Below are 27,366 nucleotides of genomic sequence, written 5' to 3'. Positions count from 1 at the left end.
CACGCTCGTATGTAGGTTTGCTCCGCTTGGCCTCGACCACGCATCGGGCGTGTTGCTCCCCGGCGACCGTGGCAGCCGTTGTCGCGTCGATTTGCGGACCTGCTCTGCGGCATCAGCTGACGTGATGCTGAGGTGGTTCATATAAATCCTTCCTCATTTGCCTGAGTGAGTTTCGGGGGTCCCAGCCGGCTCGAACAATCGATATACATGGTTACCATTGTCGCTAGTGGAACCTTGCAATCGTCAATCGACAAACTCAAGGTGGATCAGAAGATCCAAAGAAGTCTGCCATGCTTGCGAAGTGCTGTCGGGCTCTATCTCCTCTGTCATTATTCTCCGGCGACCTTCCGTTGAAAGATGATGCTCGACCACTCTACTCACAAAGAGTCCCGGGGATTTGGCTGGATAAGCGCCATGTGCAATGGAGAAGCACCCTTCCGGGGTCCCTGTCACGACCACCACCGTGCTAGCTCCCCAAGTGCAATCATAGGGATAGTCCAGGCAGAGACAGATGAGTTGATCCTCTTGAGCCCCTGGAGCCAGGGCCAAGATCAGCAGGAGGGGCTCAGAGTAGGGCAAAGCCAAGGAAGGGATGATATAAACCACTGGACCCGCCCTTCCTCACCGAAGAGAAAACTCTTTGCAGAGGTGGTTTATCTGGCAGCGACCTTTACCATGGGCACTTTCTGGACCGTGGAAGTCGTCCAAGTTCAAGTTGACTGTCCTTCGATTCTGCTACTTGGCTCGCCTTTTGCTTGGCGGTGGCTGAACAGGGTCGGTGTGGCTTGGGAGGTACAGTACAGTAAGTCAATGTGGCGTCGGTATACGATGTCCAACCTGCATCCATCTGCCTGGCCGACTCATGCTCTCCCTCCCCTCACTCAATCATGAAGGCTATCTCTGCATCAAGATACTTCTAGAGCATACCTATTACTGCGACAACGTTGATCGATCGCTCCGCAAGCCTAGCTGACCGCAGTATCTGGCGGCGATAACCGGATGGCGCAAGCAAGAAGGCCAACTTACTGCTGAGGCCTTTCCCCAGGAGACGTGCAGTAACTACAAGGTAGCCGCCCTCGTCACATCTTCAGCCAGCTTGGGCATCGAGGCCATCGAATCGTGGACGAATGACGACACGAATCCAAACCCTCCTCTCACCCCGACCCCAACAAGATGAGCTCACCACCAGCCGGACATTGCACAGCTTCGTATCGTCAACTTCAACCTGCAGTCACCTAAGCGAGATCGCAGATCCCTGTTCTTGTCCGCTGTACTGCTCGCTCAATGGTTGACACGACACATGAGCAGATTTGTCTGCGGGATCCTAGCTTGGCGTGCAACGCTGCCGACGTGATTACGAACTCGCCCATCGACGTGGCCGTTGGCCCGACCATCAACCGACCACTACCTTGCTCTGGTCAAGGTACTCGATCCCTGCTCTTGGTCGGTATGGGACCCCCCGGCCTTGATTTGCGCGCCTCCCGTCAATTCAGCGGATCCTGGTTGTCGTTCCGGGATCCGTTCACTACTTCACCACGAATCCACGTTGTGCTTGAGTGCGCCCGAGCCTGGTTAACGGCAGCTGCTATCTTGATTGGCATCCAAAGCACCCGTTCCTATCGGATACCAGCGTACAGTTGTGGCCCTATCCGCCGGGGAAAGCTGGCCATCATCCGCCTTGGCCGTAGCAACGTCAGCGATCGCCGACTTTTGCCCAAGGGCCATCGCGACGGAGCGATGAGGGGATTGGCAACGACCTGAAATTACGTGGTGCGTCTGTCTCGCCCTAGACCCCGTGTGTGTGAGCTGATGGGCAAGTATACACCCGCAAGAAGCGACATCCTGGCCCAAAGCCAGAGCTGAGGCACGGCATTCGCTATTACCCCGCGAAGTATGTCCCATCCCAAACTCCCCATCTATCGTTTCCCTGTGCTGATCTCCCGGGGGCGGAAGGGGAAGGGGCATCGGAAAATTACGTTCAGGCTATCCAGGATCCGATGGACTCATATAGAGCCAGATATAGTATGAATAGTCATCAGCCAAGCTCAACCACCACTGCTATCCACCAGATGGAAGACGGCCAGATGGAAGAGGGCCGGACGGTAGGTACATGCGAAGTCTCCGAATACTGGCGAAGAAGCAATCAGCAACGGGGACCGGTGTGTGTTTTTTTCTTCTTCTTTCTTTTTTCCTCTTCTCACAATCCACGAAGAAGGAGGCTCTCACTCATCCCCGCGTCCGTGAAGTTGGGAGGGGTTGTTCGACGATGAAAGGCCAGCAGTAGGACTGAGTTCTCTTCATCGAACTTTACTCTTCAAGTTCTCTGCCTTTTTCCACATTTTGAAGCAAAAATTGGAGTATCCTTGTAGTATTCTTGCAGTATCCTTGCCTTGGTACCTAAAGCAAGCGACGTTTTCAGTATGAATTCGAGCTTCATGGCCGCTCTCGTCGACGAAGTATCCGGCCGTATGAAAATACGTGCCGCACACTTGGACAGTGTCATAAAAATTGTGCTACTGGATGCAAGAGAAGCAACCACTCTGGCCCACGTGGAGGTAAGTCAGCAGGTAGTCTTTCTTCTTACTCAGTTGCTTCTTGCCTCCTTGCCTTCAAACATCGCTGACGAGCAGACTGCGTTGACAGGCCGAAATAGCCTTTATCATTGACACGAACACGAATGTAGTGAAAATACAGAGAGCGTTGCTGAGGGAATTCAACCAAGGCCTGTACGGTTATTTTCTTTTGTCCCAGAGCCAGCTTCAATTCCGAGCCCCCCGTGCCTTCAAGGCAACCGCTTCCATCACTTTAGTCCCATGGGACCAGATTGATGTCACAGCTAAGCTGAGCGAGCAGGTGATGATGGACATGGTGGAACTGGACAAGCTCCCCAACAGCAAGCCCCCCAGGATCACACGGGGTTGGCAACTTTCCGCCGAGGACTTGGTTCGCCAGTATCGTGATCAGGCGGGTGGAAGGATGGAGGATGAGGAGGAAGGGGGTGAGGAGGAAGAGGAGGAGGATGATAAGGGGGTTGTTGGGTGTCTGAAGAAGAGTTTGGTTGGCTTCTTAGAATACCTTGTCGGCGTGGTGCCTTTGAAAGATACGTTTATTCTCTCCTTTGCAGGCGCTCTTTTCCTTGTCTGGGCCTTTGTAACTAGGAGAAGGTAAACTGAAGTAACCAGATTGATTGGACTATTTTACTTGGATTCGAATCATGATAATGGCTATATTGTATCTTGGGAAAAACCCGTAAAGAGCATAGAAACTCATTCGAAGAAATAGTAAACCGACCTAAATACACCATCTGCCCTAAGCAGTTAAGATGGTTGACGATAATGCCGGGACCACGGATCAGTTCGGATACAGGCTCCAAACCTAATACTCTCACGAATCTCACTGAGGGAATTATCGATATCCGGATGCAAGTAGAAGATGGAATTGTCCTCCTCCTCGAGTCTCTCCTTGAGCACATAGGGCAGCATAGGGAACGGACTGGGGTGAGGGAAGAATCCAGCTTCTTTAAAGCGCCAAGCAAACTCATTCATCACCGGGGAATGCCTCACACCCTTGGAAATCCAGGTCGATAGGGCAGTGGTCGAGAACGTCCTGAGGATTAGAAACGCCCTGTCGGCTTGGCTGGCTTCTCGCCCGGAGCAGAGCCTTCCAGTAGTCCTGAAAGATGGGTTGGTACTCCTCCATCCGAAACCAGGCCGGCTCTAGACCAACCAGGCTGGGCTGGAGGCTCTGCTGGAAAGCGGGATTCCGCACACAGTTATGAATCCTGAAGCGGGCTTGCCGCTGTTCAACACGATAATCTGGCGTCGTCATCGAGCCGAAGATACTCCGCAACGCGTACACCCACTCAGTGCGCAGCAGCGGGCACCTATGCTTTTTTCCAATAAGCAACATGGGTGAACGGGACCTGAGGTACCGGTCTCGGAAAGCAAGGCGAATGAGGGTCTCCACCAGGCGCGCCGGAAAGAGCATCTTGATCTCATGGGGTAGGCCCCAGTCTTTGAGGCGCTTATCGCTCGAGACGATATAGGTAGTGTCGTCCCGAGCTGGCCGGCCCAGCCGGGGCGCTGGAAGGGGGAAACAGTAATCATCGTGGCAGAACACGTTTAAATCCACATGAATTTGTTCCCCTGGGGCTGGCTGTAGATGGAAAACATGAGTCGGTAACCACCACGCGGTCAAAAATCGCCCTTCCAAGCCATAGATGTAGTTGCATGGCGCTCCGTAGAGTTTCGTGTCGGGGTCCTCCTGGAGCTTCTTATCATTGACCCAGTGAGTACTATCGTCGAATTTTGGCGCCGCGCAATACCTGGATTGCCTTGGTAAGATTATCAACGCGATTTGCATCGATGACTAGGTCAATGGAGATGATCGGGTTCTTGCTTCCGAAAAACCGCCACATCACATCATTGATCACATAGGCAGCAATATCATGTTTCTCCGAAAACCCGAGAATATTCCCAACCAGGATGAGATCCACCGGCTGGCCGGTATACTCAGACGGTTCAGTCTCTTGCGCAGGCTCTGGCTTGGCTCGTCGCGTGGCTCTATTGAGCTGCCATCCCTCTGGCCTCGGTTTATCCCAGCCATCAAAATCGTCAAAGATGAAAACGGCAGGGTCGAGTTCGCCAGGCCCAAAGGCCCCCCCCCCAAATACTGGTGAGCCATTTTTCTTGTATCGAGGAAAGACTGGACAGACTGGTATAGATTGGAGGTGGTGAATTGAAGTAAACTGTCTGATGCTGGGTGCGTTTGTGATGATGGTCCCTAGGATGAGCTGTCTGTGCCTCTGTATTTATATCCCGCAAAAGGCGATCGAGATCAGACTGACTACACACTCTTTGCTCTCCATGAAAGAGTGGAGCCATCAGAGAAGAGATAATCACCACGTGTGGGGCATTGTCCTCTCCCTTCTTCGCGCGTGTTGATCTATCATGGCACTGCGATCTCGCCCTCTAGTCTTCGCAGACACAGAAAGGCAAGTGTGACGCCTTTGTTGTTGCTGCAAACATTGTTCTTGCAATGAAAATGAGGTCCAGTAGAGTTTATGGATCGGAACTAAGACCAAAAGCCCAAGAATCTTTTACCGTCGCACATCCAGACTGAAGGGGTGAGGTTCACTTTGCCATCATGTCGGGATTCATCTCTCGGCGACCTTTCAGCCCTTGTTCTTGGACCACAAAGATTGACTTGCCTGCATCACCCATAACACGTCTTTGGTGGAAGCCAACTCGGTGGTATCAGTCAAATGATGAGGCAGATAGACCCCCGCCCACTCGGTTAGAATACTGTGCCTAGCTTTGTCCCTTTATCTAGGGAGAATGCTGACATCGCGAGATCAGCTCCATGCAGCCAGGGCCGTATAAAGCGAATCAAGGTGTTTCCTGCCACATGATGGTTATAGCAACCGGCATAAATGCATCAGATGATAGATGATTCGAGTCTCTTGAAAGACAAGCTACTCCGTGAGGGTTATAATAGTCGGTATTGTCAGTCCGCTCATACTCATGGCTCACCAATTCACGAACCTGGTTAAATAAGTATCAATGCTCGACATTCTCATAGCTAGTTAGTTAGTTAACGAGGTTCTGGCCATCAGGTGATGATTAAGAAAGCGCCGTGCAGAACTTTTCTGCCTTACAATCTTGCTGCCTCACTGCCTCGCCGCCTCGCTTGCTTGGTAAGGTGGATGTCATGGCCTCATGATGGCAACCTCACCATATAGACTGAGTGCCCTCACCAGATTACTGGTTACGTACTATCTGAGTATATTACTAGTTGACTTGGCACCATCTGACTATACTTGATCGCCAGCTTAGCTCGGAGCTCTTCCATGTCGCATGCAGTCTTAATCGATTTATTGCCTCCACGAAGACACACAACCTATAACATGTGATCTTGAAACTTTCCCAACCTGAGAAACAGAGGCTCTTTGAAAACAGTAATCACCCTAAAAGTCCTGCGGTCTGGCATCTTGCAACAGCTCCGGATGGAGAAGATAGAATGGACTGAGTTCCTCCACATACCCACATGCTGGGTCACTCATAGAATATCCGATGAACTTTTGAGTAGCATGATCATAGGTCTTGACCACCTCCTGCGGGACTGCGAGATACTGGTTCTCCTCCTGTCTGAAATATCCTCTCACCGCAAAAGTCGCATACGCAATGCGACGTTCACCCTGGGTTGTATTGTTTCCACCTCCATGATAGATGGAGGAGAACATGATCAGAGCATCGCCCTTCTCCAGCTCGGCAACGACACAGTCCTCGGCACTGGGCGGCGTAGTTCTCTTGGTTCCCCTAGATATAAGTCAACACGAGGTCTGCCCAGGGTTCTATGGGCAGGTACAAGGTACCATAGATGACTCCCCAAGATGAATTGGGTCCCCCCGTTCTCTCGGGTGACCTTGCAGCCAGCTACCATCATCCCCAGTGCCGTCTCGCGGTTCTGGTCCCGCTCATCGTCCCACTTACTGATTTCGGGGAGAATGTTGTGGTTGATGTAAGAGTCTCGGTGCAACGGCTGGGCTTTGGCACCAGGTCCAACCTCAATGCCTGTACATGAAGTCACGTACGGCTTGGACACTGACTCCTTCTGTTGATCACCCCACCAGAACACGCTGCGCGTGGTGAGGAAGTACGCACAAATGGCCTGGAACAATGGGTTCATCACTTGGGTCTTGGTGTAGGTAGGACTCAACGCGATCATCGACGGTGCCCGCCGGGTTTCCTCTGCCACGGTCAGCATCGGCACGCTATAGCTCTTGAGAAGAATGTTATATAAGACGAGGAATTATACTCGGGAAAAAGCTGCCATTCCATTCAAGGTCACGGTTGAGTCTCTCTTGAATGTCCTGATTTACTTGATCGACGTCTTCGACCGAGACGAGCTCTTTCACGACCACACAGCCGTCGCGCTTGATTATGCTGAGGATCTCCTCCAGAGGGGTGTCTTTAGAGACTGACTGAACCCCGGGCTTGCTGTCCGTGATCTCTGTCATGTCGGACTTTGGTCGCGGAAATCTCGTGCTGATGTCTCGAAGTTGGGGTGGAGGCTAGGGCATCGGATCAGCCATTATATTTTCGTTGAATCTGTGAGCACAGTTTATCGCCATGAAGAAAAAACACCGCATAATACCGTCTCTTTCACCTTCGTGCTCATGCACGATTGGACTAAGTGTCGGAGCGGATTGAATTACGCATGTTTGATCAAGGCAAACACAGATGACTCACGGATTTTGAGGGACAAGCAAGCGCCTAACGCAAGTGAATCTTGGGCACCCAAAGACAGCGTTTTGCTTTGTTCAATGACGTACGTACAAATCCACAACTACTGCTCGTAAAATCGAGGTCGATCCTGCACGCCGAATCAGCCGCGCCAGCTCTAGATAAGGAAGCAGCTGTGTATCTCCACAGAAGCATCAACCTCTTTTCCCCATCCTCGATTTGACCATTGACCCCAAAAGACAAAGGGAAATGCAAAATTCCCAGGACTACGTCATTCCTCAAGGCTCCTTGATCCTAGTCACTGGAGCCAATGGCTACATCGCCTCTCATGCTGTCAACATCTTGCTCCAGAGGGGATACAAGGTCCGAGGCACAGTCAGAACGGCGAAGCCGTGGCTCGATAGACACTTTACGAACAATTATGGAGGAAGCCTCTTTGAAAGTATCACCTTACCGACCTTGGACGACCCGGCAGCGTGTCGTCGAGCAATGCAAGGTGTTTCTGGGGTCCTGCACATCGTATGTTTAGAAGACTGGCCTGGAGCCTGAATAGAGCTGAAAGTTCATTCATTTCATTGATTTAGGCTTCGGACATGTCATTCAGCAGTGACCCCAATGCAGTGATTCCGTGGGTGAAACGAGCAACAGTCAACCTCCTTGAAGCGGCAGCCAGTCAGCCATCGGTGAAGCGTTTCGTGCTCACCTCTTCTTCTACCGCCGCACTCCTTCCGACTCCTGGTGACGCTGGGATTCGAGTGGATGAGAGTAAGCTGCTCCCTCCCATAATTAAGTACAAGGACTGAGTAAATCAAGATACATGGAACGGGATCTCCGTCAAGGCAGCCTGGGATGCATCAACCTCCCCTGCGACAAGGGCTTATCACATTTATTCAGCAGCCAAGACCGAACAGGAGCATGAAAGCTGGCGATGGGTGAGAGAGCAGAAGCCCCGATTCGAGTTCAATGCCGTTGTTCCGAATTCAAACGTAAGTGCGTACAGAGCTGCGAGAACTGCTATATTTTCTGAAAAAGTACAGTTTGGCCGCATCCTCCACCCTCAGATTTCAGGGTCGAGTATGATTCGAGTGAGGAACATTCTTTGCGGGGACGGCTCGGTCATGAAAGAATTTCCACCGCGTCAGTGATATTTTCCCACCCACAAGACAGATTCTCACTAATCCTGATCCAAAGGACAGAATGGTATGTGAATGTCGAAGACACCGCACGGCTGCATGTCATTGCCCTGCTCTGCCCATCTGTCAAAGGAGAACGCATCTTCGCGTTTGCCTCAGAGTTCAATTGGACCGACGTGGTCGACATCCTTAGAAAACTCAGACCAGAAAATGCATTGATCCCTGACCCGCCTGCTAACGAAGGGCGCGACCTGAGCGACATTGTCCTCTCTCGTCGAGCACGGCAGTTGCTGCATGAATTCTACGGACAGCCTGACTGGGTCAGCCTGGAGGAGACAATCGCAGCTGGAATTGAAGATATGGCATAGCATAGACCTAGCTAGCTCGCCCATAGCGTAGCACCCATCATTCTTTCCCCAAGTGCTCAATGACCAATCCGTCAAACCGTACATCGAATGCCTCTGCCTCACTAGAGGGATTGGCAACATAGACGCCCACCCAACACTCCTCGACGCCCTGCGCAGCAAACACCCACACCAGTTCTCGGAGAATCTCCCTCTCCAGCGCGCCACTGTCCCCTCCCCTCAGCTGAATGACCTCCAAGTTCTGTCCTCGCCTCGCGATTTCCAAGGTGACCGTTTTGTACGCTCCCTCTTGCGTGATCACGCCCCCGGCACTGCAATCCGGCCAACGGTCTTTGCCCACCGTAGAAAGAATCTGTCGGCCTTCCATGAACTCCATCCCTGTCTTGACCCATTTTCGACTGCCGTCAGACTGCGGGATGACCAAGGCTAACCCTCCTTGCGCAAATGGCTCATCCAGGTCAGCCGTGATTGTGACCCGGGCCCGTCCGAATGCAACCAGAGTGAGAATCTGGTAGAGAATGGGGGCCGTGAAGACGCATGTGTCCGGCGGACTGTCCCATAGGTCAGTTGAGGGAGGCGCGCGTAGCGAGAAGCTGGAAGCAAGTTTGTCTGGGGATGGGAGTGAGGCAGGAGTGTTGGTGATGCGCCAGGGGGGCATTGTGTGCTGGCTGCTGGCGGCGATGGTTTGATCGATGGTTTGTTTGCTCGAGGAATGAGAGGCGCTCGTCCACTTGGAAACATAGAGCAATGGAGTCTCTCTATACTGTGTCTGACCGGATGCAAGCGGCTTTTAAATATATCCATCACAATTGTGAAGGGTGTGCAGAAGCTGCAGATGTTTGCTTGTCGGCCGAGGGGAAGGTCGACCGTGACGTGGCGGGTGGATTGCCAACAGCAGTCGATGGGGATATAAACTTAGGTGCTGATTCCTATAATCAGCGAGTATTGGGGTAAACTCGCTGCAACAATCATGGGTGTCACGCATCTCGTGCTGTTCCAATTCAAGTCCGGCCTGACTCAGGAGGTGATCAATCAGGTATGTATGTACAGTACGCTGTGCAGCTACCCGGGAGACGTGATGAAATGCAGGAATCTAACAAATGATTAATCCTATGATGGTGGTCTAGGCCTGTAAAGATGTTATTGCCCTAAAGCATCGATGCCTTCACCCAGAAACCGGAAAGCCTTATATTGTCTCCTTCAAGGGAGGCAAGGATCATTCACCCGAGGGTATGCAAGTGAGTAGTACCCTAAGTCCGAGGCCATGGTTTTACATTGTCGAGTCTGAACTCAAAACGCAGCATGGAGTTACACACGGATTTGTAGCCGAGTTCGAGTCGCCCGAGGACCGTGACTATTACGTCTCCAAGGATCCGATTCATTTGGGGTGGGGAAAGGAGCTCAAACCTCTGGTTGACAACGTCATTGTAGTGGACTTCACCGGGGATGTTTTGTAAAGGGACAGCTGTGACGCTGAAGGAAACCTGGAATTGTCGACTACAAAGCGACGTTCTAATGGAGCGATTATTACAGACAATGTCTCACTATTCATGATTCCTAGCTCACATACTATCACTTCCAAAGGCTTCTCTCACGAACTGTCCCTGCTCTCATTCATTAACATCTCGACTTTGTGTTGGAAATCCGCAAAGATAGCAATAGCCTTGTACTGTCTTTAGTCTCAAGAGCGCACTCAACTTGGTTTGAAACCTAGCACACTCACCTGATATAAACGAGTCTGTCCGCGCCCCCCATCGCTGGCTGCAAACTGCACACGGTAGCCTGCTTCATCGTCAATATAGCTTCGACGAGCCTGCTGTTCTGCCGTCGTAGCCTTCCTTTTGAACAAGGACTTTGACTCGAGTGATGCGACCGTCTCATTCATCGATGCCAGATTCTCCAAATCCTCGGGCGGGATTGTATGGGCGGCTACGCCACTGAGCTGCAGAATCTCGTTGATGGACATGCAGCTGCACGCCTTGACTCTAGTGGAGATATTATGCTGGGTGAAGTACTCTTGGACTTGAACACAGAGGTTCAGCAAGGGATCTTGGTCTTTGTATCTACTCACATTGTCAGTCCCAGCGTCAACTGTGATGGAACCACCGGAAACTCACGTCGGATCAAATCCTGCCTTGAGCTCATGCACGAAAGGAGAAATTGAGACACAGCCCGCTTCACCCGCGAGGACTGCTTGCTCCATCGTAAAGACGGTGGTGGCCAGCGTCTTGATGTCTTGTGCCTTCAGGGCATGGCAGGCCTTCAGCCCTTCGAAGGTGGCAGAGACCTTGATTACCACGCGCGAAAGATCGAAATGCGGGTCGACGTGTTTGAAGATCTCATGGTACCCTATTTTCCTCATTGTAAGTACAGATCTATGCGACTAGCTGGTTGCGCACGCGACTTACGCTGGCACGTCTGGATTACTTTCGTGGTTGAAAATGCATGGCAGGGATTGACCATGACATGGACGGCGCCAGTGATGTAGGGGATTACTCGGACAGCCAGTAGAACAGTCTATAATCAATCAGAGGGGCACTTGAAGTATCATTTATGATCAGCACTCACAGCGACCTCAACTCGGAGTTCTGCGAGGGTAATTCCGAAGTAACGGCCATGGATGTCTTCACAGATCTTGATTGCTTGGGAAACGATGTCTTTGTTTTCTTCTTTCTCGAGTTGAAAGTATGACTCGGCCTACAGATTGGTTTCATTAACTCCAGATGCCTTGCTATCGAGGTATATACGTACGGGATTAGAAGTCGCGTCAACCCAAGGCCCATCGGGCCCTCCGTTACGGGCCGCTGAGCAGTCGTCAACAATGAGTCTAAAGCATAGAGAACAATATTACCTTTAAGATCCAAACTATCCAAGTCGACCTGGGTTCTAGACCGAAGATGCACCAGAACGTTCACAGTAGTGTCGGTCATGCTGAATAATACTGCGCGTCCTTCAAAGTCTCAATCTGTGTTCCAGACAGTTTACTCGAATTCCCACTGGTAGCAGGCAAAGATGATGAAGTACTCCACTAGCCCCCATTATAGAGCTCTAACACTGGACATAGAATTGCAGACGCTTCGCCGCCGCCTCATCATGATGGCATATCAGCCTACAAAGAGTCTGTATGACGCGGCATTCAGTCTCAATCACGATTCGCAAAAAAACGTTTAGACCAACATCATATCTACCTCCTTCCAACTAACCCCTGGACCCCATTGATACCCCCCAGCCTCAATTCAAACGGACCACCCTCTCCAAGTCCTCCGCCAGTATCCGGTGAAAATGCGACCGAGGATGATAATTGTCCCACCAGACACACCCCTTGCCCATGCACCGCTCATCCCTGAACCCATACCCCATTGGGTCATCGAGGACGTCCGACATGGACGCGAACACATCGTAGATCACCATTGTCGTCTAATGTACAACAGACAAAATTCGACCGAGTCCGAATCAGCAGCAATACGATCAAACAACAAACCAAGCGATTGCTGTCTGCGCTGGCTGCACTCGCCGACAAACCGGGTTGCAAACTTACATCAGGGTTCGCCTGACGCCACCGGGTCACCATCTCCACCAGCTGAAGATTGAACGCCTTCACCGTAGTCAGATGGCGGGCTCGTCGCTTCTCATCGTAGGTCAGCATCTGCGGGGTACGGGTGATCGGAGGCACATTGAGCACCAGGAAGTGCCGGGCACCGCAATCATACAGCTCCTGCAGGAGGTGGGCATAGGTGTCAAGGGCTGCCGTGATCTGAAGGATCGGGTCTGGGGACAGGTAGCTGAATTGCACGCTATTGTCCATTGCGGTGTTTGCTTTGAGTTAGAATGCAAGGTCTGAAGACTTGGGAATCGGGCTAGCATGTAACACAAGCAGTGATATGAAGGGCAGAGCTTACTCGTTGATTCCGATCCAGATTGCAAATAGGGCTGCATCGGTGGTCCAGGCCGGGGTTGTTGGCGGCGCGGATGTTTCGGTTGCTGTCCTACTCGTGACGCAGTAATGCTGCCGGAACTGGTATGACACCTGGTACACTAGATCTCCGGGTTCGTTGGGAATCACCGTGTTGTCAATGGTGGCGCCATACACGGCCAAGTTGTAGCTGAGGGTCAGTGTGTGGTTGAAGCTGGTGGCCAGGTATCCTACCCAGTTGATCCCGTCGGCGGCCGTGCCGAGACCTGTTCGTATCGCACTCGAAGCGTCAGTGAATCGGGTTCCGCGGATAGCAAGCTCCCCGAGAGACAGATTCATCTCACCGAGAGAGGGATTGCCCATGGGGTGGCTGGGGGATGGCTGCATTGATGACACATTGAAACTGGTGGTGGTGTATGAATCGCCACTGCATATGCTCAGTCTCGAGACGATTAGGGCCCAGGGGTCGGAGAGATCTCCCTACAACGTGAACAGATAGCTAACATTGCTACCCAGAAGCTCGGATACTGGCATGGCCAGTCCATGCGAGAGAACATGTTGGAGTCTCATCTTGAATGCAGATTCTGTATCCTTCCGCCTTGAACGGGAGTTCGTCTGTATAACGTGGTACTGTGCACTATTTATTCGACTGCGCGAACCCGTCCTGCACACAGCTCAGAAATGGATATGGTAGTCAGCCCAGGCTCAAAGGTTTGTTCAGCGCTAAGGACACATGGTGACACAAATCTTCGTGATCTCTCCAGATCGGCGAGCTGGCATGAATCAACTCGACTGTAGCCATACTCAGAGATGACTTTGTGCGACCTCACAAATTTCGCGGGGTGACTGATGCAAGCGAGTCACAGTCAATGTTGAGCCATAGCTGACCTCTCTGAGTCTAGCATCTACGAAGGAAGAAGGACTTCCTGGGATGGTTATAGCAAGATCTGAGTCGTGTAATATCAAGGAAGAATGCGGAGAATAATAACCTTTCATGCATTGCAAACATACTAGCATAAGTAATAATGCCTCGTAAACTAACACGTTGCCACTTGGTAAGCAGACTTCCAATTCAAAAGCCTTCCATGGAGTCATATGCAAGAATGCTGCGATCAGCATAGCCCTCCCTGCTGCTTCGCTCTACGCATCACACTTCTTCGCATCTCGGACCAATTGCTCCGCCTTGGTCTGGAAGTCACAGAATATATGGATCGCCTAGAGGAAATATCAGATAAGATAGTCGAAAGCTCCAAGGTGCTAAAGACAACGTACCTGGCCCAGTTTTAGCTGTGCGCGACCTTCTTCAGCTCGAGCAAAGGCCGTACGATAACCTGCCTCGTCGTTGACGTAGGACGGATAGGTCACCTTAACTTGCAGTGTGCTCAGACCTTGAAACAATGACAAGCTTTGTACTTCGGCTTCGTTCTTCTGAGTAGTTTGCAATAACTTCAAGTCGTCTGGGACCAAAGTGAATGCTGCAACACCGGCCAACTGCAAGATCTCGTCTAACCCCATCGTAGCACACGCCTTGACCTTGGTCGGTAAAGACTCCTGCAGATACCACTGCTGGGCCTGAACACACAGAGGTAGCAATGAGTCCGAGCCCTTATAGCTTGGCTGGAAAATTGCCTTGAGCTCATGCACGAAGGGTGAGATGGAGACGCAACCAACTTCTCCGGCCAACACCGCCTGTTCCATGGTGAAGAGGGTAGTGGCCAGTGTCTGGATACGAGAATAGTGCAGCTCCCGACAAGCTTGAAGTCCCTCCCAGGTAGCTGCAATTTTCAAAACAAGGCGAGACGGATCGAAAGATGGGTCAATCTCATGAAACAAATGATGCAGTCCTGTAGACGAGTTAGCTGTCAGCGCAAGTCAGGGCAGGCGATATGTGACTCACTCTTTGCGGCTTCTACCGTTTTGCGTTGATAGTACGCATAGTTAGGATTGACCATGATATGGATATTTCCTGTTACAAATGGTCGAACTTGAATTGCCAGAAGTATAGCCTAGATTCTGTATCAGTTTCCGGTATATGATGACAATGCTCATACTTACCCCGATCTCGATAGTCAGTTCTTCCTGTGTAACTGTGGGATACTGGTCAAGTAGCTGAGTAGCAAGCTCGATAGCCTTGTCGAGCACGCTTCGTCTGCTGTCTTTAGAGAGCTCTGTATAGTACTCATACTGTGTCCAAATAGTCAGTGGGAAACCTGTAAAATTCGGCCACAATCTTACTTGATTTGACGTGCAATCAATGCATTGCTCAACCTCGCGTGCCGCTCCAGAAGACTTAGCTAGTATTCATCTTCACAAAACTCGTTAAGGGGGTCTATACCATCCATGTCAAATGTGTCCAAATCTACCTGAGTCTTCGAGCGCAGGTAGTCGAGTAGCTTGATCTGTGAATTCTCCATTGTGATTTTAATGAGACGTGGGTTCTGATCGTGCAACACTGGCGATGTTGATTAGATGCTTTGCTCTTCGACTGTGGAATATAATAGCAATGATATTTAGCCTTTAAATATAGATATCTTCACGATAGACTGCCAGTTTGTCGATCGTAGCTGAGATTACTTGCTATCAGCGAACCATAGCACTTGATTTTGACAATACTCCCAACTCCAAGGTGACACTGCTGCAGATTTCGTCACAGATCAATCTCATTGTCTGCACCTTCAGTCAGCGCCGAAATTCTGGATCCGGAATGAATAAGAACCGAGGATTGATAGCCCAGCGGAGGCTACAACAGGTCGACGCGTCCTGAGTAAACTGCAAAGTCAAAGGGAAGGTTGTAGATCGGTTATCAATGAAATCAAGCTCGCTCCTGGCGCTAAGTAGGTCTCTCCTTTGTGCAAACAGAATTGGATCTGTTCATAGCATGACGGAGTGGCAGAATGAATTCTTTTCTGTAACGTTTGTCGACTTTTGTTGCTGTACTTGCCCAATCTTTCTTCGAAGCTTAGCATTTCTGTTTACTCCTGTCTAGCGCGTTATTTCTCGAATATGTCGAATGAAGAAAGGCCTAGCCTTGGTCTGGCCCAGCTCCTGGAGCAGAAGGTGCAGCTATTCGCAGATGAAATCGCCATTGAACAAGGTGCTCAAAGCATCACCTTCTGCCGACTGCACGAAAAAGCTTTGACAATTGTCGGTAAGCTTCACGAGCACGGGGTCACGAAAGAGCAGCCCATTGGGATCCTGACCTCCAGAGGCATCGACCATATTCTGGCTCAGGTGGCCGTGGTGTATGCAGGAGCGACTTGTGTGCCCTTGGATGCTGACCTTCCGGATCACCATCTCGAACGACTACTGCTCCATCTGGGTACCTCTCTCGTTCTGTCCGATAGCTTCAACAGCCATCGACTTCCCAACTGGAGACACCTGCTTATCAACTGCCACGCTGGTAGTGGGGATGCGGTCGATGGCACTGTGGTGTCTGACAATAAGTCAAACTGCTGCTCGCATATCTTACACACATCAGGGTCAACCGGCCAGCCAAAGGCTGTGCAGGTGCTGGCCGCAGGCCTGATCAACCTCGTCTTCAACGAATTTGCCCCTATCGGCCGAGGACACCGGGTTGCTCATGTCTGTAATGTGGGGTTCGATGTATCATTGTGGGAGATCTGGTCTTCCCTCTTACATGGAGGGACGGTCGTTGTCTTCCAACGAGAAGAGTTCCTCGATCCCGTGATATTCGAGCGGCGATTGCAAGTTGATCGCATCGATGTGATGTGGCAGACGACCTCTCTTCTCGCCACTATCGCCCATACCTGCCCCCGTGCATACTCGCATGTGGACAGTTTACTGACCGGAGGCGAGGCCATCCATCTCCCTACCATTCGAACCATCTTCGCCAATGGTCCTCCGCGGAGATTGTTCAACGTCTATGGACCGACGGAATTGTCCGTCTTCACGACATACCATTTGGTGTCACCTGCAGATGTCGAGCAAGGAGAGATTCCCATTGGCAAGCCGCTCAGCAGCTATGACGCCTTTGTGGTTGACGAGGACCTGCAGCCGGTGGCACCAGGCAGCATTGGGGAACTGGTAGTGGGTGGGCCAGGAGTGGCAGCAGGATATTTTGGCCAGCCAGAAAAGACATCACAGGTCTTTGTGTCTGCACCCCAGCTTCATCAGCGATGTCAAACCATCCCTGGCTTGTTCTATCGTACAGGCGACCTGGTTCGGCAGAATGAGACTGGCCTGATCGTCTACCTTGGCCGTCGCGACAACGAGGTCAAAGTGCGCGGGCAGCGAGTAGACCTGGGATCGATCGAGGGAGCGCTGCTGGCAACACAACTCGTGGTTCGTGCAGTGGCTCTAAGAATTACGCTGGATGAATTAGACGGAGGATCTGCTTTACTCGCATGCGTGATTCCCTTCTCCCCCAGGATCACCCTCGACGCGATTCGCCAGTTATATGTCGAACAAGCGCCGCACCTGATGGTACCGCGAATCCAGGTGGTGAACCGAATCGCTCTCACGGGGAGTGGGAAGGTTGACCGAAAAGCGCTGGCGAGTGACTATCTCAAAACCCTCGAACAGATGTCACCGAGAGAGAACCACGCCGCTGAAAGTGCTGAGGAGCAGATGCGAGCCCTCTGGCAGGAATTACTGGGCCTCCCCAATGCCAGCTTCCATCCCGACGACGATTTCTTCTCTCTTGGTGGCACATCCCTTCATGCGGCACTTCTGGTTTCGCGGATCAAGAAATCTTTCTCTCGAGATGTTCGTGTCTCACGGCTCTTTGAGAACTCTTCTTTCCAGGGAATGTGTGCCCTCGTTCGCGATAATCAAGGCAATCGCAACAACTCGGAGGAGGCGCAGTGGCAACGCGACTGTCGTCTGGGGCTCGAGCTACGCCCTCTGTCTCGCTCGCTTCCAGACTGGCGCAGTGCCTCGGAGGGAGTCGTTTTTCTGACTGGAGCGACAGGGTTTGTCGGTGCATTTGTTCTGGCCGGGTTACTTTCCTTACCCCAGGTCCAGACGGTGGTGTGTCTGGTTCGCGCCTCTGATGCCGTTCATGGCCACCTGCGTATCCGCAAGGCTCTGCTCAAATATAGTCTCATGCTGGAGCCCGGCCAAGAGGCAAGGATCCTACCAATTGCGGGGGATATTGCCGAAGATTATCTGGGTCTGACTCCCCAGCAGTATTCGTGGCTGTCGCACTGGGCAAGCGTCGTGTTTCATCTTGGCGCGCATGTCAACTTTGTGCAGCCTTACTCGAGCCACCGAGCTGCAAATGTGCTCGGCACCTTGAACATGATCCGTTTCGCTAATACTGGGCGCACCAAGGCTCTCCACTATACCTCGAGTATCAGCGCCTACGGGCCCACCGGCATGGTGAACGGATATACTCACTTGGCTGAGGAGGAGCAACCATCTGCGCATATGTCGGCTCTCTCCTTTGCCATGGGGTATGCCCAGAGCCAGATGGTCGCTGAGGCGATTGCTTGGAATGCAATCTCGCAGGGGCTGCCGGTGGCGATCTATCGACTGGGGTTTGTCTTGGGGCATAGTGAGACAGGGACCATGAACCCGGATGACTTCCTGGCGCGGGTTATTGCAGCCAGCCTGCAGTCAGGCTGTTATCCCCTGTTGTCTGGACATCGCGAAGACATTGTCCCGGTGGACTGGGTCGTGTCAATTCTGTTGCATATCTCTTCGTCCTCGGAGCATATCCGTCAGGCATATAACGTGGTGCATCCAACGCCGGGTTCTGGCCTGGAGCTGTCGACGATCTTCACCCTCCTCAACCAGCTGCGAGGCCAGAGTCCCCTTCGTGGAGTCCCATACTCCGAGTGGGTTGACGTCCTATCACAGACGCAAGAAAGTCCCTTGCGGTCATTGCTGCCCTTGTTGGACGAGAAGGTCTGGGAAGGACGCAGTCTATGGGAGATGCAACAGGAGATGCCCGAGTTTGCCACAGATAGTCTGTGTAAAGCATTGGCCGATGCTCCAGAGTTGCTGCAATGTCCTTCCCCTGCCTCTCTTGTCGTTCGATACCTTCCCCACTGGTTGAAGGGCAATACTTTGTGATGGAGACATTGATCCTAATTATGAATATGTGTCTGTGTGTCTGTGTGTATAAATTGTTGAAATAGTTGTTGGATAACTGAATGCTCTGAACTCTTTGCCCACCAACTAGAAGCTCTCTACATTCAACCATATTCACTCTGGATATGTTATGTCACCCTGTAGACTGACCTCAGTTCCGACCCATCAAGCGAGACGGACTCTCAGAGTCCATCTCCTCTTCCTCTGCTGTAGGCAGTCTTCGACGCACTCGACACGGACTTCCATACGCCACCGAATAGGGAGGGATATCTCTCGTCACGATCGAGCCAGCCCCGATGGTTGATCCCTGTCCGATTGTCACGCCAGGTAGAATGACCGTATTGGCTCCGATCCAACAATCGTCCTGGATGAAGACTGGATGACCGAACTCGACCATCCTGCGGCGAGAGAGGACACTGGGGTCGTGGCTGGCAGCGATGATGCTCACATTCGACGCGATCTGGACTCTATCCCCGATGACTACCAGGCTGGTGTCGAGGACCGTGAGGCTTTGACTTATCAGCTTCATCGCTTTCTCTCTAGACTCAGAGTACAACACAATGCCCATACCCAAAGTTCACAAACGTCTCCCTTCCGATCGAGATATTACACCCGTAATCCGGTCGGAAAGGAGGCTCGACAAAGGTCTTGTCGCCCACCTTTCCGACCAGTCGTCGCAATAAATCCAGCCGCACTTCGCCTATCTGACCGAAAGGGATTGTCTTGGTGTCGAGGTTGTTGTAGTCGGCTGCAAGTCCACGGGCACGGTGACGGGCTTCGAGTAGGGCGGGCACGGTCGGATCGTAGCTGAAGAGAGGTTAGGGTTTATTTTGGTGCGAGTCAAGAGAGTCTGGACCTCATACAGCATTCCGGAGATCATCTTCTCATACTCTTCCCCAGACGGGGTTCCTTCGAGCTCGTTCGCAATGGCGAGGATCTCCGGGCGCTTCCCGGGCGCCGCGAGGCTGTAGTTGACCCGGGCGGACATGTTGGCGCTGACTGGTGAGAGATTGTTTGGACTCGAGGTTTTTGCCATTCAGTGCTCGTAGGGAGTGAGAGTCAAGTCTGATGAAACAATCTCCGACCGTAAAAGTTGTGTGTAGAGGCCAATATCGAAAGTAGGGTGATAGAGGAGGGTTGAAGGTGTACGCGGGCCATTCATTGTGCACTCACTTACTCCCTCACTCACTCCCTCACCATCACCCCCTGGGGCAGTCGACGTGTTCAGGACCAGGATCCCCTGGCTATTAACTGCAGCAGAAGATGATGCCAGGTGCATTGGTCTTATCGACTGGCCCAGAACTGCCGATTCGAAACACTGCAGTCAGCAAACACCTCGCACCACATTGGCATTTGCACGGTCGACTGCAGGACTGAGCAAAGCTGCCGATACACTACATTCGCCAGGACGAAGCTGGAACAAGCTGGCTGCGATACTGTTTCAGGGGCAGAGGCTAGACGAAGATGGTGACAAGCACTGAGGTCATAGAACATAGCTTTAGCTATTTGATGTACTAATTGTACCTCAAAGTAGACAGAACATCCATTCAGTCACTACTCGATACCAGATACTAAAAGTAAAGTACATACATACTGCTCACACTCTACACCAGCATGGAAGAAGAAGCCCTTCACCACCACATCATCCAACTCCCCACTACCCCCCAAGTAGATCCATCCAGCGTCAATCCAGCCGACATCGCTGAAGGATGGCTTGCAAGGTTGGACCTCTACTTGGCTGACAGCAGCGCTGTCCATCTCTCCGATCTGTTCCATGAAGACAGCTGGTGGCGTGACATGCTTGCCCTAGATTGGGATTTCCACACCATCCGGGGCCTGGAAAACGTTCAGAAGTACCTCGACCAGCACCAACCCCGAGTAAAACTGCAGGGCCCGCGCCTGCACGGCGAGGGCGGAGGAGAGCCTGCACTCGATACCCCCTTTCCTGGGTTCACCTGGATCACGGCCATGTTCGCCTTCGAATCCCGAGTGGGCCACGGGCGCGGTGTCTTCTACCTCACTCCGACCGGGGAGGGAAGTTGGAAAGCGTACTCGGTGTACACTGCCCTGCAAGGACTGCATGGTGTGGAGGAGAAGCTGGGTCTTCAACGGCCAGAGGGGACGATCGAGTCGATGTCTGGAGGCTTGGCTCAGGGTAACTGGCTGGAGCGGCGCCAGAGGGAGATGGACTTTGTCGACGACCACCCCACAGTTTTGATCGTTGGAGCAGGTAAGAAAGTATTGTGTGGTTCGTCTGGAACTATGGGTGCTGATGCTGACCTTGCCAGGCCAAGCAGGACTGAATCTGGCTGCTCGTCTGCAAACGCTGGGTCAATCATGTCTGATCGTGGAGAAGAATGATCGCGTGGGAGATAACTGGAGAAAACGTTATCGGGTTGGAGCCCATTCCCAAAGATCGCAAGAGTCATTTCAAGAGTCACTGACCTTTAGTACAGACCCTCACCACGCACGATCACATCGAAACCTGTCACTTGGCTCACCTCCCCTTTCCCAAGACTTGGCCGAAATATCTTCCCAAAGACAAGCTGGCGGACTGGCTGGAAGCCTACGCCACGGTTATGGAATTGAATGTCTGGACATACACCGAGATTAGAACCGCCGTCTACGTTGAGCAATCCCAGCAGTGGACAGTCTGCCTCATACGAAACGGGGTGGAGCGTATCCTTCATCCGCGACATCTCGCATGGTGCGCTGGACACTTGGGCTTGCCGAAAATCCCCAGCTTTCCAGGTCAAGCCGGATTCGAGGGGAAGATCTACCATGCGAGTCAGCATATCGATGCCAGACAGCTGGCACCGCAGGGTAAGACGGTGGTGGTGGTCGGGACTGGCAATAGTGGTCACGACATCGCCCAGGACTTTTACCAACAGGGAGCCTCGGTGACGATGCTCCAACGAGGGCCAACATATGTCCTGACCGAGAAGAACGGATTGCCCTTGCTGCCGGAGAACCATGGGATTGACGACAATCGGTGAGGACTAAGTCTCTTACTGCCCTCTCCCCTCCCCTCTTCCCCTTCTCCCCACGGCTGCAGGCTAATCCTAGTTATTCCTCCGGGTTTAGAACTCCTATTGAGGAGCAGGACATCCTGTCGGAGAGCCTACCCTGGCCCGTCACATTGGCACTCTGCGTGGATCTGACAAAACGCATCTCCGCTGCCGACGGAGCAATTCTTCGGGGACTCAGCGCGGTGGGTTTCAAACTGGACTTTGGCATTGACGGGGCCGGACTTTTGCGCTCGCTGGTGACCCGAGGAGGGGGATACTATATCGACTTTGGCTGCAGCCAGCTGCTGATTGACCGGAAGATCCACGTGCAGCACTGTGCGAGCGGTATTGCCTCTTTGGATGCAAAGGGCATGCTTCTCGCCGATGGGACTTATCTCCAAGCTGACATTGTGGTCCTGGCAACGGGGTACGCCAACATGCGCGACTCAATCCGCCACACCCTCGGCGACACGGTGGCCAACCAATGCAAGGACGTGTGGGACTTGGACGAGGAGGGGGAAATCAAGACGGTAAGCCAGTGCTTCTCTCCCCTACATCATCTTGCATATAGGATGCGTCGGACTGACCGAATCCCCGATTCGTTCTTCTTTTTTAGATCTGGAGACCGAATGGCCACCCCCATTTATGGCTCATGGGAGGAAGCCTATCACTGTGTCGAATCTACTCCCGATTTGTGGCACTGCAGGTTGCCGCCACTGAACTTGGGCTGACGGCGCAGTGAGGGTGCATTTGATTCGAGAGGGACTGTCTGGCTTGCGTGACACAGTTCGCCAGTTCTTTTTCTTTGTCTGCGACGTAATGTCCAATAGAAGTCTTTATGGAGCCGTAACTACTTGGTTCTGCGTCGCTATTACGCTAGAGGTTTTCGAGTACATCAATTAGTATGGTGCACGAATTCGTATACTAGACTGGAGGGGATGGAGTGAGGGCTATCGCTGGTCTTCGTAGCTGAGTCGTCGTCATTCTTTTCAGGCACCGGTTGATATTCAGATGCTAAGAGGAGTTCACTGCTGGCTTCTTATGCAGTCCCTAATCATCACTACCTTCCTCGCATGCTTAATAGATTGATAGGATTGATACTACATAGACCGTGAACTGTCGACATGGTCCGGAAACTCGTCCCCACGAAGCCACTGGGCTATCGGTGGCGGTCATCGAGCTTGTTCACTGTGACCGTCATCTCTGTCGCCATGTTCGCCGGTGAGTATTTGTTCTCATTCTGCACCTGGCCTCTCTAACCAAGGTAGATAGATACCTTTCTCTTCAGTTTCATCATCCCCATCCTACCAGACATTCTCCAGGATCGACTCCACCAGAGCCCGTCTCACACCCAGGTTCTAACCTCGATTCTCCTGTCTCTCAACGCACTGGTCTCGATTGCCATTGCTCCCTTCACAGGTCATCTGGCCGACGGCTCCAAGTCGAAGAATCAATGGATGGTTCTGTCATGGGTGACGAATGCTGTTGGAGCAGTCATCACAGCGTGGAGCACGACCTGTAAGTGTTCACCATAACCGTTCACGGCAGTACACTCACTATTCTGTCTCAAGTGGTCGGACTGTTCATCGGACGCCTCATCCAAACCTTCGCTGGGTCGGTGATCTGGATCGTCGGAATGGCCATTCTGGGAGATACGGTTGGGGCCAAAGACCTGGCCAAAGCACTGGGGTTTGCCATGCTCTTCGTGTCTGCGGGTCTTCTCTGTGGTCCGGCCGTGTCGGGATCGCTCTATCAATTTGTGTCCTACTCGATGACCTGGGCCAGTGTGTTTGCCGTGCTGCTGCTGGGCCTTGTACTACAGCTTCTCATCATCGGACCCTTCAACTACGACATGACTGCCATGCGAAACGCTACGAATCAGTCTTCGGTGTCTGATATGGAAGATACCCTGGTCAGAAGACCATTCCTTGGTTCTGAGTCCACACCCTCAGGTGCCCCCTATCAATCGGTCCAGGAATACACCTCTCTTCCGCCCCAGCCCCAGGATGCACAGGCCTCAACGCACAATGTCTACTGGATGATGCTCCGCAAGAAGCGGGTCTGCACCGCGCTCGTGGCCGACATCCTCTTCGCGATCGTGATCGCCAGCTTCGAGACCACGATCCCGATCCACATCAATGCCGTCTTCCACTGGGAATCTCTGCAGGCCGGACTACTCTTCCTCCTCCTGCAGGCGCCATCGCTCGTGCTAGTGGTGCCAGCGGGATGGCTCAAAGACCGAATCGGCATGCGATACCCGGTGACCATCGGGTTCCTGTGTCTAGCGCCCTCGCTGTGGCTACTCGGAGTGCCCGGACAAAAGCAGTTTCCGTGGGCCCGCGACGACGACACGAACCGGGCGATCTTCATCATCACGCTGCTGGGGATTGGGGTATGGCGGACGCTGCTCCTGGGGTTCGGGGCCGTGGAAGTGCTGCGTGAGTGGACTGGCTTGGTTCGCAACACACCCCTGCTAACAAACCCGCCTGCTAGACGGAGCCAACGAATTGGCGGCGCAGAGTCCAGGCGTCTTCGGGCCTCACGGCGGATACTCGCGGTCTTTCTCCATGTCCAACATCAGCTGGAAGCTGGGCATGTTCGTCCAGCCGCTGCTGTCGGGGACGTTGACGGAGCAAATGGGCTACTACGAGATGAATCTGGTCTTGGGTATGTCTTTTCGGTGTTCCCGGGTCTGTTTGAGTCCGGACTGACCATTTGCTTGCCAGCTGTGCTTTGTTTGGCGATGGGCGGAGCGACATTCTTCGCCTTGCGGGAATAAACTGGCCGACAATTTGGAATGGGGGGTGGGATTATACACTGGAGGGGAGGGGATGGGTTGGGCTAAGTGGGGATCTGTGGTCGATGGTCGTCTTGCAGTTGTGAAGGTGCCTGCAGATGTCAGTTGTAGGGTTGATTCCTAGCAAGCAAGGTGGTGATGGAATAGATCGATTCGCAACCTGACTGGAAGTCTGTCAGCCGTCCCTGGTTAAATATCGCTATTCCCTCAGTTTACATCTCTCTCAGCCTTATAGTCCGCGTGTCTTCGATTATCAACTATCACCACCTCCATCCCTTGCCTTGCCCTCCCACCCTGTTCCCTGCATGCGTCCACTGTCCATCGACATGAGCCAACCCCAACCCCAGTCCCAGGTGATTGCCCTCGCCGGCGGCACGGGCGATCTCGGCCATTACCTGCAGGAAGAACTGGGCAATAATCCTCGCTACAGCGTGGTGATCCTCACCCGCCAGGTGCAGCCCCATGATACCTCGCGCACATGACATATTCCGACCCTAACAGCCCGCAGAGCAACCCCCCCACCCCGCAAACCGCCAACACAACAATCCACTCGACCGACTACAGCCTGCCCTCGCTTCTATCCATCCTTACCAGCACTAACAGCACAACGCTGATCTCACTCCTCCGCTGCCCAGACCCAGATTATGTGCCCCTGCACACTACGCTCCTCGCCGCCTGTCGCCTCTCCCCGGCCTGCAAGCGCTTCATCCCCTCCGAATGGGCAGGCGACATCGAGGCCTACCCGGACCTGCCGCGCGCATACCGCCGCACCCGCGCCCCCTTCCGGGCTCTGCTTGCGCAGACCCAAGGGGTAGAATGGACGCTGTTCAACCACGGGTGGTGCATGGAGTATTTCCTGCCGGAGACGCGGTCCTTCCGGCGGTGCATGCCGGGCGAGTTCCCCATTGACCTGGGTGCGTGGAGGTATACCGTCCGCGGCACGGGCGAGGAGATGCAGTCTTGGACCTGTGCACGGGATATCGCCCGGGCGGTGGTGCGGTTGCTGGGGGTCAAGGCTTGGGTGAGTTCGTCCGTCTCTTGTTCTAGGGGTGTGTGTAGTGATCAGTGGGTTGAGTTAACCTGGGTGCTGGTAGGAGCCTGTGACGTACGTCGTTGGGGAGTGGGGAACATTCAATCAGATGGCCGGTTTGTTGGAGCGGGTTTATGGTATGTGTATCTGTTTCCATGTGAGGAAGGGGAAGGCTAATTGGTGGGTTAGGGCGGTCGTTTGAGAGAGCGTATCGGTCGAAGGCAAATATTGAAGATGATATCAAGAAATACGAGGATCAGCCTGATAGTCTGGAGTTGGCTATTGCAGAAGCGGAGGAATGGACCATCAGTGGTGCTACGGCCTGTCCTAAGGAGAAGACTCTGCAGCAGAGGGAGAAGTTCTTTTCCGATATCCAGTTCACCACGGTGGGGGAGCTCTTGAAGAAGGCAGAGGTGGAGGGGAGGGTCTGATCGCGCTGTTGGATATACTGTGTTCGGAGGTCTAAATGTCTACGGTCTGCATTACACCAGGAAGCTGAAAGAAAAGGGGGGTCCGGGGGTTCTCCCCCGGAGCACTTATGTCTCTGGTCTAGAGATTGAGAGTCATCCTCAAGCTCCATACCGCGTTCCGGGAGAGAACCCCCGGACCCCCCTTTCTTTTCAGCTTCCTGGTGCACCTCAGTATCTAGACCAGATATGCTCGTGTCGCAAAGGGTTCGTGCGAAATGGCAGACGTGGAGGCGGTTGTTTCCTTGGACAAGACCCGGCTTGGTTCTCTCTTCAGGACTCTTAACCTCTCAGCTCCAGATCATTATTTGGCTTTCTCCTCCATCCATACGATATCATAGCTCAATTCTTTCTTACCACTATGACCGGTATATCTTGCCCCGAGTGCGGGAGGAGTTGGCCAAGGAGAGACATGAATAGCGTCGATAGATGCACGACACTCTTGGCGCGGGGATTTGAGCACATTTGAGGTAGATTGGCACAGATTGGCACAGATTGAGACAGATTGAGACAGATTCAAGCAGAGTCAAGCGTATCCAGGCTGTGGACAGAATCAGGCAGCATCAGGCCACTATGTATGACTAAGCAGGCTCAGCCCCCTAGTGATCTTCACAGCTTCATTGAAAGACATAATCATAAACCATAGTATTTACACTATAAACATCGTATACACACTACTCTACCCACAGCATCCCGTCGTCCACTCATCCTGTTTTCCCGCCCCAACATCGGTAACAGTAGCAGTGGCCGTGGTGGCCGTGGTGGCTAATCTCGACGCTGGTCTGGCCACCACCACGCGATACTCGCCGCGGTCGCAAAACACCTTCCCCAGGAAAGCCCCCAGGAAAATGGAGATGATCATGTAGCCGTTGTAGAACATGGCAATCAGCATGATGAGATACGCGAGGCCGAACTGCAGCGTATGCAGCAGCGCCCGAATCAGCTGCTGCAGGGGACTGGCGCGGAAAGTGAGGATGGTCGGCCCATTCTCCAACGAGTCGCCGCAGAAGAACTGCATGCGCTCCGACGCCGTTTGCGCCGCGACGTGTCGTTGGAATTGTCGCTGCAGACGCTCCTCATACTGCTTGCCCAGCAGCCGGAGGAAGTCGAGGACTACCACCAGGAACGCGACTCCGATGCAGGAGACGGCGAATTGGCCAGCGGTGGAGATGTGCCACGAGGAGGTGAGGAAGCCTGGAGGGGGAAGTGGTTAGGGCTGGCTTGACTGTTACGGAGGATCTTCAAACAGGAATCGTACAGGCATCGATCGTGGTCCAGTTCCATAACATCTGCAGGGCGGATTAGTCATGGCTCGACCATGCAATGAATAGGCGCAAAACATACAGTCACCGAGC

At 52.8% G+C, this 27,366-nt stretch overlaps 15 protein-coding genes across 15 annotated transcripts; 8 read left to right on the top strand and 7 right to left on the bottom strand.

Annotated features, from left to right (window-relative positions):
• The first annotated feature begins 251 nt into the window (after positions 1-251).
• Positions 252-1,108, top strand: BO97DRAFT_175498 (uncharacterized protein). Its single transcript, XM_025690338.1, has one exon. The coding sequence runs from the start codon at positions 358-360 to the stop codon at positions 889-891; it is 534 nt and encodes a 177-aa protein (XP_025554963.1). The 5' UTR covers positions 252-357; the 3' UTR covers positions 892-1,108.
• A 176-nt stretch (positions 1,109-1,284) lies between these two features.
• BO97DRAFT_421059 (uncharacterized protein) lies at positions 1,285-1,761 on the top strand (the record flags this gene model as incomplete). Its single annotated transcript, XM_025696696.1, has 1 exon — positions 1,285-1,761. One exon carries the CDS (start codon positions 1,285-1,287, stop codon positions 1,759-1,761), a length of 477 nt encoding a protein of 158 aa, XP_025554962.1.
• Positions 1,762-2,420: 659 nt separating this feature from the next.
• BO97DRAFT_458743 (uncharacterized protein) lies at positions 2,421-3,174 on the top strand (the record flags this gene model as incomplete). The annotated part of the gene is made up of 2 exons (XM_025699248.1): positions 2,421-2,555; positions 2,695-3,174. 2 exons carry the CDS (start codon positions 2,421-2,423, stop codon positions 3,166-3,168), a joined length of 609 nt encoding a protein of 202 aa, XP_025554961.1. The 3' UTR covers positions 3,169-3,174.
• A 363-nt stretch (positions 3,175-3,537) lies between these two features.
• On the bottom strand, positions 3,538-4,683 carry BO97DRAFT_411105 (uncharacterized protein; the record flags this gene model as incomplete). The annotated part of the gene is made up of 2 exons (XM_025696165.1): positions 3,538-4,324; positions 4,496-4,683. The coding sequence occupies 2 exons, from the start codon at positions 4,681-4,683 to the stop codon at positions 3,538-3,540; spliced, it is 975 nt and encodes a 324-aa protein (XP_025554960.1).
• Positions 4,684-5,965: 1,282 nt separating this feature from the next.
• BO97DRAFT_337696 (phytanoyl-CoA dioxygenase family protein) lies at positions 5,966-7,018 on the bottom strand (the record flags this gene model as incomplete). The annotated part of the gene is made up of 3 exons (XM_025691501.1): positions 5,966-6,317; positions 6,374-6,749; positions 6,817-7,018. 3 exons carry the CDS (start codon positions 7,016-7,018, stop codon positions 5,966-5,968), a joined length of 930 nt encoding a protein of 309 aa, XP_025554959.1.
• A 475-nt stretch (positions 7,019-7,493) lies between these two features.
• On the top strand, positions 7,494-8,745 carry BO97DRAFT_337718 (NAD(P)-binding protein; the record flags this gene model as incomplete). Its single annotated transcript, XM_025691502.1, has 5 exons — positions 7,494-7,763; positions 7,829-8,009; positions 8,058-8,230; positions 8,282-8,381; positions 8,441-8,745. 5 exons carry the CDS (start codon positions 7,494-7,496, stop codon positions 8,743-8,745), a joined length of 1,029 nt encoding a protein of 342 aa, XP_025554958.1.
• Positions 8,746-8,782: 37 nt separating this feature from the next.
• On the bottom strand, positions 8,783-9,400 carry BO97DRAFT_421055 (uncharacterized protein; the record flags this gene model as incomplete). Its single annotated transcript, XM_025696695.1, has 1 exon — positions 8,783-9,400. One exon carries the CDS (start codon positions 9,398-9,400, stop codon positions 8,783-8,785), a length of 618 nt encoding a protein of 205 aa, XP_025554957.1.
• Positions 9,401-9,712: 312 nt separating this feature from the next.
• On the top strand, positions 9,713-10,328 carry BO97DRAFT_458741 (Dabb family protein; the record flags this gene model as incomplete). The annotated part of the gene is made up of 3 exons (XM_025699247.1): positions 9,713-9,778; positions 9,870-9,980; positions 10,044-10,328. The coding sequence occupies 3 exons, from the start codon at positions 9,713-9,715 to the stop codon at positions 10,197-10,199; spliced, it is 333 nt and encodes a 110-aa protein (XP_025554956.1). The 3' UTR covers positions 10,200-10,328.
• Positions 10,329-10,333: 5 nt separating this feature from the next.
• On the bottom strand, positions 10,334-11,672 carry BO97DRAFT_421053 (transaldolase; the record flags this gene model as incomplete). The annotated part of the gene is made up of 7 exons (XM_025696694.1): positions 10,334-10,405; positions 10,466-10,805; positions 10,860-11,091; positions 11,151-11,259; positions 11,311-11,439; positions 11,494-11,546; positions 11,594-11,672. 7 exons carry the CDS (start codon positions 11,670-11,672, stop codon positions 10,334-10,336), a joined length of 1,014 nt encoding a protein of 337 aa, XP_025554955.1.
• Positions 11,673-11,964: 292 nt separating this feature from the next.
• Positions 11,965-13,189, bottom strand: BO97DRAFT_458735 (SGNH/GDSL hydrolase family protein; the record flags this gene model as incomplete). Its single annotated transcript, XM_025699246.1, has 5 exons — positions 11,965-12,159; positions 12,281-12,536; positions 12,642-12,921; positions 13,000-13,082; positions 13,140-13,189. The coding sequence occupies 5 exons, from the start codon at positions 13,187-13,189 to the stop codon at positions 11,974-11,976; spliced, it is 855 nt and encodes a 284-aa protein (XP_025554954.1). The 3' UTR covers positions 11,965-11,973.
• Positions 13,190-13,795: 606 nt separating this feature from the next.
• On the bottom strand, positions 13,796-15,069 carry BO97DRAFT_458732 (aldolase; the record flags this gene model as incomplete). The annotated part of the gene is made up of 5 exons (XM_025699245.1): positions 13,796-13,870; positions 13,928-14,499; positions 14,553-14,661; positions 14,711-14,823; positions 14,991-15,069. The coding sequence occupies 5 exons, from the start codon at positions 15,067-15,069 to the stop codon at positions 13,796-13,798; spliced, it is 948 nt and encodes a 315-aa protein (XP_025554953.1).
• A 589-nt stretch (positions 15,070-15,658) lies between these two features.
• Positions 15,659-18,691, top strand: BO97DRAFT_458726 (non-ribosomal peptide synthetase; the record flags this gene model as incomplete). Its single annotated transcript, XM_025699244.1, has 1 exon — positions 15,659-18,691. The coding sequence occupies one exon, from the start codon at positions 15,659-15,661 to the stop codon at positions 18,689-18,691; it is 3,033 nt and encodes a 1,010-aa protein (XP_025554952.1).
• Positions 18,692-20,323: 1,632 nt separating this feature from the next.
• On the top strand, positions 20,324-22,564 carry BO97DRAFT_458720 (flavin-containing monooxygenase; the record flags this gene model as incomplete). Its single annotated transcript, XM_025699243.1, has 5 exons — positions 20,324-20,939; positions 20,998-21,104; positions 21,166-21,701; positions 21,794-22,247; positions 22,334-22,564. The coding sequence occupies 5 exons, from the start codon at positions 20,324-20,326 to the stop codon at positions 22,457-22,459; spliced, it is 1,839 nt and encodes a 612-aa protein (XP_025554951.1). The 3' UTR covers positions 22,460-22,564.
• Positions 22,565-23,021: 457 nt separating this feature from the next.
• Positions 23,022-25,975, top strand: BO97DRAFT_337186 (MFS general substrate transporter; the record flags this gene model as incomplete). Its single annotated transcript, XM_025691483.1, has 6 exons — positions 23,022-23,235; positions 23,289-24,155; positions 24,211-24,388; positions 24,750-24,966; positions 25,023-25,543; positions 25,711-25,975. Coding segments are annotated over 6 exons (2,262 nt in total), but the record flags the coding sequence as incomplete, so codon positions are not given.
• Positions 25,976-26,690: 715 nt separating this feature from the next.
• Positions 26,691-27,300, bottom strand: BO97DRAFT_337051 (copper transporter family protein; the record flags this gene model as incomplete). The annotated part of the gene is made up of 2 exons (XM_025691475.1): positions 26,691-27,205; positions 27,270-27,300. The coding sequence occupies 2 exons, from the start codon at positions 27,298-27,300 to the stop codon at positions 26,691-26,693; spliced, it is 546 nt and encodes a 181-aa protein (XP_025554949.1).
• Positions 27,301-27,366: the final 66 nt, after the last annotated feature.

The sequence above is a fragment of the Aspergillus homomorphus genome (assembly GCF_003184865.1).
Source record: "Aspergillus homomorphus CBS 101889 unplaced genomic scaffold BO97scaffold_4, whole genome shotgun sequence".
Lineage (NCBI taxonomy): Eukaryota > Fungi > Ascomycota > Eurotiomycetes > Eurotiales > Aspergillaceae > Aspergillus > Aspergillus homomorphus.
The sequence above is the reverse complement of the archived record's forward strand: the minus strand, read 5'-3'. Positions and strand labels throughout refer to the sequence as shown.

Bases quoted from the DNA above. Each gene is read 5' to 3' on its own strand.
- BO97DRAFT_175498 (XM_025690338.1), top strand. From the start codon at position 358: ATGATGCTCGACCACTCTACTCACAAAGAGTCCCGGGGATTTGGCTGG.